General features: G+C 38.3%; 1 protein-coding gene across 1 annotated transcript; it reads left to right on the forward strand.

The window, feature by feature from the left end:
• The first annotated feature begins 345 nt into the window (after positions 1 to 345).
• Positions 346 to 1,390, forward strand: PRPS1L1 (phosphoribosyl pyrophosphate synthetase 1 like 1). The gene has a single exon (XM_069462303.1). The coding sequence runs from the start codon at positions 388 to 390 to the stop codon at positions 1,342 to 1,344; it is 957 nt and encodes a 318-aa protein (XP_069318404.1). The 5' UTR covers positions 346 to 387; the 3' UTR covers positions 1,345 to 1,390.
• The last annotated feature ends 6,480 nt before the right edge of the window (positions 1,391 to 7,870 follow it).

The following is a 7,870-nucleotide window of genomic DNA, read 5'->3' on the forward strand; positions in this document are numbered from 1 at the left end:
TCACTTGATTGGCGCAACTGTCTAAAATAATACTTTGCATACACTTTCTCCAGTCAGTAATTTTCATTTTAAATTTGTGTGGTTTTTGCCTTGTAGCAAAGTTTTCTATTTTTATGCATTCAAATTTATTTAAGCAGCCCTAGGAAACTAATATAGGAACTAAGAGGGGATGAAAAAGTCCATGGACTGGAAAGATGATTCTTCAGAGAGTTAAAAGTGTGAAATGGGTGCCAAGCAGGAATTTTTTCAAAGACTCGGTCAATTTACCGCTGCAGACCAGGAGGAACTGTAACGGCTGAGACAACCGGAAGCGGTTAGAGTCTGTGGTCCCACTTCCGGTCCAGCGATTGCTGGGCGAAGAGTGCCTAGAGTAGTTAGTTGGCCAAGATGCCAAATATCAAAATCTTCAGTGGCAGCTCCCACCAGGACTTGTCCCAGAAAATTGCTGACCGCCTGGGTCTGGAGCTAGGCAAGGTGGTAACTAAAAAATTCAGCAACCAGGAGACCTGCGTGGAAATTGGCGAGAGTGTGCGTGGAGAGGATGTCTACATCGTTCAGAGTGGTTGTGGCGAAATCAACGACAGTCTGATGGAGCTTTTGATCATGATTAATGCCTGCAAGATTGCTTCAGCTAGCAGAGTTACGGCAGTCATCCCATGCTTCCCTTACGCCCGACAGGATAAGAAGGATAAGAGCCGGGCCCCAATCTCCGCCAAGCTTGTTGCAAATATGCTGTCTGTAGCAGGCGCAGATCATATCATCACCATGGACTTACATGCTTCTCAAATTCAGGGCTTTTTTGATATCCCAGTAGACAATTTGTATGCAGAGCCAGCTGTCCTGAAGTGGATAAGGGAGGGTATCTCAGAGTGGAGGAACTGCACTATTGTCTCGCCTGATGCTGGTGGAGCTAAGAGAGTGACCTCCATTGCAGACCAGTTGAATGTAGACTTTGCTTTGATTCACAAAGAAAGAAAGAAGGCCAATGAGGTGGACCGCATGGTGTTGGTGGGAGACGTGAAGGATCGTGTGGCTATCCTTGTGGATGATATGGCAGACACTTGTGGTACAATCTGCCATGCAGCTAACAAACTTCTCTCAGCTGGAGCCACCAGAGTTTATGCAATTTTAACTCATGGAATCTTTTCTGGCCAAGCCATTTCTCACATCAACAATGCATGCTTTGAAGCAGTAGTAGTCACCAATACCATACCTCAAGAGGATAAGATGAAGCTTTGCTCCAAAATACAGGTGATTGACATCTCCATGATCCTTGCAGAAGCTATCAGGAGAACTCACAACGGGGAATCTGTTTCCTACCTGTTCAGCCATGTTCCTTTATAACAGAATAACTTATGGATTATTCTGTTTTAAAATAAAATAAGATGAAATAAAAATAAACTTTGCTGTGTTGTTTGTCCTTGGTATTTGATGAAAAGCTCAACGGAAGATCCAGCTTGCTCCAGTGTAGCTTTATACATCCCACATCAGGTATGTTGGAGTTTATCTTAAATTGGGGTAAAACAGATCAAGAATAATTGCTGAGATTTCCTGACTGGGTTGTCTCACACTGGCTTCTTTGATGATTTTGTAAGCCCTGCTCTTCTGCTGCAAGATTTTAGACTTTTGACAGTGTTGTGCAGAGGTGTTTGAGAGTGATTGGGGAAGATTTACTGTAAGCCACCCAACCCACCCCTCCCACCAATTGCAGCAAGAACCCTGAACAACCACAAAACTAGTTCTGGTTGCTGTACCCCTTAAAAGGCAGGAGCAGGCACCTCTCAGCTTGAGCAGCCATTGGGATCATGAGAGGAGGCAGCAAAGTGCCACAAATGCTTCTTGAAAGGAAGACTAATCTATCACCATCCATTTGGAGACTATGTATCTTGGATTCTCAGTTATACGTGTTCCTTTCAATTTAGCTTTACCTCTACCCATCTTGGCCTTCTCCTGGCCCAATATCTGCAGTGGTCCCCAACATTTTTGGCACCAGGGATTGGTTTTATGGAAGACAATTTTTCCATGGACGGGGGGGTAGGTGGTGTGGGGGACGGGGGTGGGGGGTGCAGTTGAGGACCACAGTCCTATTGGATGCAAATGATCAGTGTGCCATAATCTTCTGGAAAGCAAAATTACTTTCTCCTATGTAATCTCTAATATTTACATTAGATGTTTTTGCTGCAACTTAATCTTCCTTAGCCTACTACCATCATGGTAGTAGATGTTAGGTGGCATTGCAGTGCCTTTGATCAATTTAAACATTTAATTTTTATCTTCTTTCCTTGCATTTTGTTGTCCTCTCAAATGACCTCAGATTTAAATTTTAAAATGATGCTATTGTCCTTTGTAAGGGAAGCGAATAAAATGTCTGCATTATGTGTGTGTGTTGGGGGCAGGTTTATACCCAGACATATCTTGTGATTTCTGATCTCCAAGAAAATAGAGGAAATCCCTAAGAGTTTCTAAAGGGTAAAACAAAAACAAGATAGCTTTAAAGAAGCAATATTCAGATTGCTGTCAAAGTTCTCATCTGAACTTCTGGATAATAAACAAAATGGAACAATTTCTTTACCATTCTAAAGGAATATTATATTTAATCTAACTTTCTGTGCCTAGTCAAACTATCATTCAAATTTGAAGACAATATTAAGGCATTTTTAATATTAAAGGACTCAGAAACTTTACCATCATTAATGCTTTCTGAGAGTTTTACTTGAAGATACTGAAAATAAAAATTATATATAACCAAGGGGAACACATGGAATGAAAGACATAGTGGTAAGCAAAGAAAAAGGTGAAACTGATAGAAAAATAATTTTTCATGAAGTTATTGTGAAGATTATGATAGTTATTAAAATAAAATTCACATGAAAATTGGGCCACAATGTAATACAAATTTTTTAAAAATCTGTAAACAAAATTCCAGATGATATCTGCAAAAACATGGGAGGCTGGGAGGAGTTAGTGTGGGTGTAAGTATACTAAGGAGCCTGGCTATTCAGGATGGAGGTTATTGACACTGTAGGAAAAACCTGAGTTTAAATATATTTTCTAAAATTCAAGGACAAGGGGCAGGCAAGAGAAGAAAAGAATGGGATAAATAACTTCTAAGCTCCTAGACAGAAGGAAAAAGGCTTGGGAAAAACTAAACAAATCCAGCTGAAGATAGGAAATAAATGAGAAAGAAAACATAGCAAATATAAAATACCAAATATATGCTATCACAACTAAAGTTGAGAGGTTAATTTTATAAAAGGCAAATTATTAGATTGGGTAGCAAAAATATCTAACGATATGCTATTTATAGGAGGAAACACATATAAAATAAAAATCTGGATATAAAGGGATGGAGAAAAATACAGCAAGTAAATGATAACACGAAAAAGTAGGAATGCTACTTTCAGTCAAAGCAAAAATGATATGTGCTTTGCTGGTTAAACTTACCAATAAATTATAACCATCATGAATTTTTATGCACCTAACAACTAGACGTTGAAACAAAAAGAAAAACGAAACACTGAGAATTTAAGGAGATCTACAATCATCATAATCATAGAGAGAAATTTTTACAAAACTCTCATAAGTCATATAATCAAGAAAGGGTATTATAGGGTTTAAATGACTCCATTATCACAATTTAATTAGCAAGTAAACATAATTTACATTGTTCAAGCATGCATGAAGCAAATATAAATACTGAAAATATAATAAGTCACAAAAAGTCTTGATAAAGTTTTAAAAAGGAATTTATATAGACCAGATATAGTATTAAAGCATTATTATAATCACCTTGACAATACTGTGAAAAAATAAAACTCTCAGCAAAATAGGAATAGAACAAAGCTTGTTTGACATGATAAAGAAAATCTACTAGAGACCTACAAAGACATACTTAGTGATAAAATGCCAAAAACATTCCCATTAAAATCGAATTTCTAAGCCGTTGGGAACAAGGCAAGAAAAAGAAGAGGTATCAAGACTAGAAGGAAAAAGCAAAATTTCATCATTTGCAGATGTCATAACTGTCAAACAAAAAATCCAACAATCAAAAGAAAAACTAACAGAATTCATAAGAAGGGTCAGTAAAGTGACTATATAAGATAAAATCACTGTCTTTCCTAAACATCAGCAAAATATAATTTTAAAACACAATTGAAAAAAATGTTTCCACAGCCTAAAGCAATAAAATCTACAAAATGACTAGTAATAAACCCCAAAACTTGGACTTGTATGAAAAAAATTTACTAAGGGATATAGAAAATACTTGAATAAATGTATTATGAACCTGGGTTGGAAGAACAATATTGCAAGCATGACAGTTTCCTCAAATTATCTGGTCAGTGTAAATCCAATCAAAATTCTAACAGGATTTTTTAAAAAAGAGAACTTGACAAGCTTTTCTTAAAGTTCATCTGGAAAAGTAAGTGAGCAAAAATATTAAAGATCTTTTTTATTTTATAATATATTAAAACATTATAAAGCTACCACAATTAAAATGTGGTATTGATGCAGGAATAGACACATCAGTTACTATTGCAGAATTTAGATTCCTGAAACAGACCCATGTATATTACAGGAATTTAGTACACCCATGCCCTATTTAATGGAGGGACTGTGTTACTGGAAAGAGGTGTATAACTGAATCAACTCTACGAGAGAATCACTATCACAAAGTCCCTGTGGAGATGCTTTCCTGATATCCTGCCTTGGCAACCACTCCTGCAGTCTACTTAGATTCTCTGAAATGGGGATGAATCTCCTGCCATAGTTTTCTTCTAGCTATATTCACACAATTGTTGGTCAATCCAGATTATAGTGTTGCTTTTGATGGGCTTCTTAATGTCAATTGTCACTTATCAATATCTAGCTTCTTGATGATTTTAACCTTCTGCTTTCCTGTTTGTTATCCTGGAAAGCACCTCTTCAAAAGCCTCTTCAATGCCTCTACTTTAAGACACATTATGACACTATTTTCTTGTTTATATGAAGCATATTCAACATTATTATTTTTATACAATCAGTCATTTGGGACAATTTTTTCTCCAGAATACAAAATAAACCAAAGAGAGGCCATCGCATACTAAATAACACATGCCACAGGATATATTCTCCCTGCGGTAGCTAAGCAGTGGTATCCCTAGCTGAAGCTACAGTTATGCTTATTGCCTGAGAACTGTTTTATATAGTCGGTCACACTACACTCCACCTCCTTTGTGTGCGTGTGTGCGTGTGTGTGTGTGTGTGTGTGTGTAAAAAAGAGAATTCTGTCAAAATGGCATTAAATTAAGCATGTATATATATCACAACACTGGTATATCATAGATAAATAATATACTGTTCGATGAGTGGTGCTGGATAACTGGCTATTTACTGGAAAACCAAAGTCTTATCTCATCCTTGAATGATATACAAAAATAAATTTCAGAAGGAATGGTTATAAAAAGCAGAATTGTAAAGCACTGGAAGAAAATGTGGAATACCTTATTCTTACAGTGGAGAAGGCCTTCTTAAAAAGGATATAAGACTCATAACTCATAAAAGATAATATCGAGACATGATGTCTGGGTTTCTACAGGCAAAAATAGGCTGATAGAGCTACTCAGCTACAAATATGTGCTACCCTTTGAGAGAAAAGAATGACTCCAACAGCAGAGCTGCAAAGAGTGGTGCAGAGGCCAACTGAACCACTGAGGGCAGCCTAGAGTCTGACTGAGCTGCCTCCATGGGCCCAGAGACTGATGGAGCCATTGGGAGAGGCCCAGCAGCTGGAGCTGTGATCCCGGCAGGTGCAGTATTGTCTTAGTCCATTCAGGTTGCTACAACAAACTACCTGTGTGGCTTATAAGCAACAGAAATTTCTCACAGTTCTAGAGGATGGAAAGTCCAATATCAAAGTGCTAAAGGACTCTGTGTCTGGTGAGGGCCCACTTTCTGGTTCATGGACAACTGTCTTCCCACTGTGTCCTCACATGACAGAGGGGTAAGGGCTCCATCCTCATGTCCTAATCACCTACCAAAGGCCCTATCTCCTAATATCGTCACATTAGGGATTAGGGTTTCAACATGAATTTTGGGGAGACACACATTCTGTCTATAGCAAGTATCAAGCCACAGAGGATTATTCTTAGGCCTTGAAACCTAATTAAATTTGTCCTACTAGATTTCAAAGTGGGGACTGGCAAGCTTTTTATTCCTTCTAATTTCTCCCTTTTTAAATGGGAATGTATAAAAATATACACTGATACTCTATACAGGTATAAGGATATGAAATGCCTGTTCTATTATTGTATTTTAGAAGTAGGTAACTTGTTTTCTATGTTCACATGTCCAGAGATGGAGAGGAATTTTGCCCTGGGATGATTTATACTCGTAGTCTCATCTATACCTGATTTAGAATGATAAGAGTGTGGACTTTTGAGCTGATGATATGTAGATAAGATTTAGGACTTAGAACTGATGTTGTAATGGGCTGAGATTTTTGGAGATGTTGGGATGAGGTGAGTTTGCTTTGCATGTGGACAGACATGAATTTGGGTTGGCTAAAGGGCAGAATTTTATGGGTTGAGCAGTGGCTCCGAAAAAGATATCCAACTCATAATGTTCATAGAACCTATGAATGTGACCTTATTTGGATAAAAGGCCTTTGTAGATGGAATTAAGTTTAGGATTTCGAGATGAGATCATCCTGTATTTAAGGTGGGTCTTAAATACAATGACTCGTATCTGTTTTGTTTTGTTTTGTTTTGGTCACCCAGGCTGAAGTGCAGTGGCGTGATCACAGCTCATTGCAACCTCAAACTCCCAGGCTCAAGCAATCCTCCTGCCTCAACCTCCCAAGTTAACTGGGACTACAGGCAAGTGCCACTACACCTGGCTAACTTTTTTTTTATTATTTGTAGAGATGAGATCTTGCTGTGTTATCCAGGCTGGTCTTGAACTCTTGGCCTCAAGTGATCTTCCCACTTCCCCCTCCCAAAGTGCTGAGATTACAGGTATGAGCCACTGCACCAGGCCCTGGTATCTTTATAAGTCAAAGGCAGAAGGAGGTTTGAGAGACAGAGACATAGAGGAGAAGGTGATCAAAGATAGAGGCAGGGATTGGAGTGAGAAATCTACAAGCCAAGAAATGCCAAGGATTGCCAGCAGCCACCAGGAGCTAGGAAAGAGGCAAGGAACGGACTCTCCTCAGAGCCTTCAGAAGAAACTAACCCTGCTGACACTTTGATTTTAGACTTTTGGCTTCCAAAACTATGAGAGAATAAATGTCCGTTGTTTTAAGCCGCCCAGCTTGTGATAACTTGTTATTGCACTCCTAGGAAACTAATACAGAGCCTGATACCAGGAAGTAGGGTGCTGCTGTAACAAATACCTAAAAATATGGAAGTGGCTTTGGCATTGAATAATGGGTGGAGGCTGAAAGAATTTTGATGTGTGTGATTGAAAAAGCTTAGATTGCCTTGAAAAGACTGTTGGTAGAGGATGATAAATATGCTTCTGTCATCTTGGAGAATACATGTATCATCATGAACAAATTATTGGTAGAAATATAAATGTTAAATGTGCTTCCAGTGAGGTCTAAAAAGGAAATGAGGAATATATTATCAGAAACGGAAGGGAAGGCTCTCCTTGTTATAAAGAGGCAGAAAATATGACTCAATTGTGTTCTACTGTTAAGTAGGTGGAAAGCAGAACTTATAAGTGATGAACTTGGATATTTAGCTGGGGAGGTTTCCAAGCTAAATCTTGAAGATGCAGTCTGGTTCCTTCTCACTGCTTATAAGATGGGAGAGCAAATCGATAAACATGGAAAGAACAATAAAGTAAAAAGGAGCCATCACTTGATGATTTGGGAGGTTCTCAGCCTATCCAG

Source organism: Eulemur rufifrons, chromosome 29 (assembly GCF_041146395.1).
Source record: "Eulemur rufifrons isolate Redbay chromosome 29, OSU_ERuf_1, whole genome shotgun sequence".
Classification (NCBI taxonomy): Eukaryota; Metazoa; Chordata; class Mammalia; order Primates; family Lemuridae; genus Eulemur; species Eulemur rufifrons.

Coding starts and splice junctions, on each gene's coding strand:
- PRPS1L1 (XM_069462303.1), top strand. CDS start 388: ATGCCAAATATCAAAATCTTCAGTGGCAGCTCCCACCAGGACTTGTCC.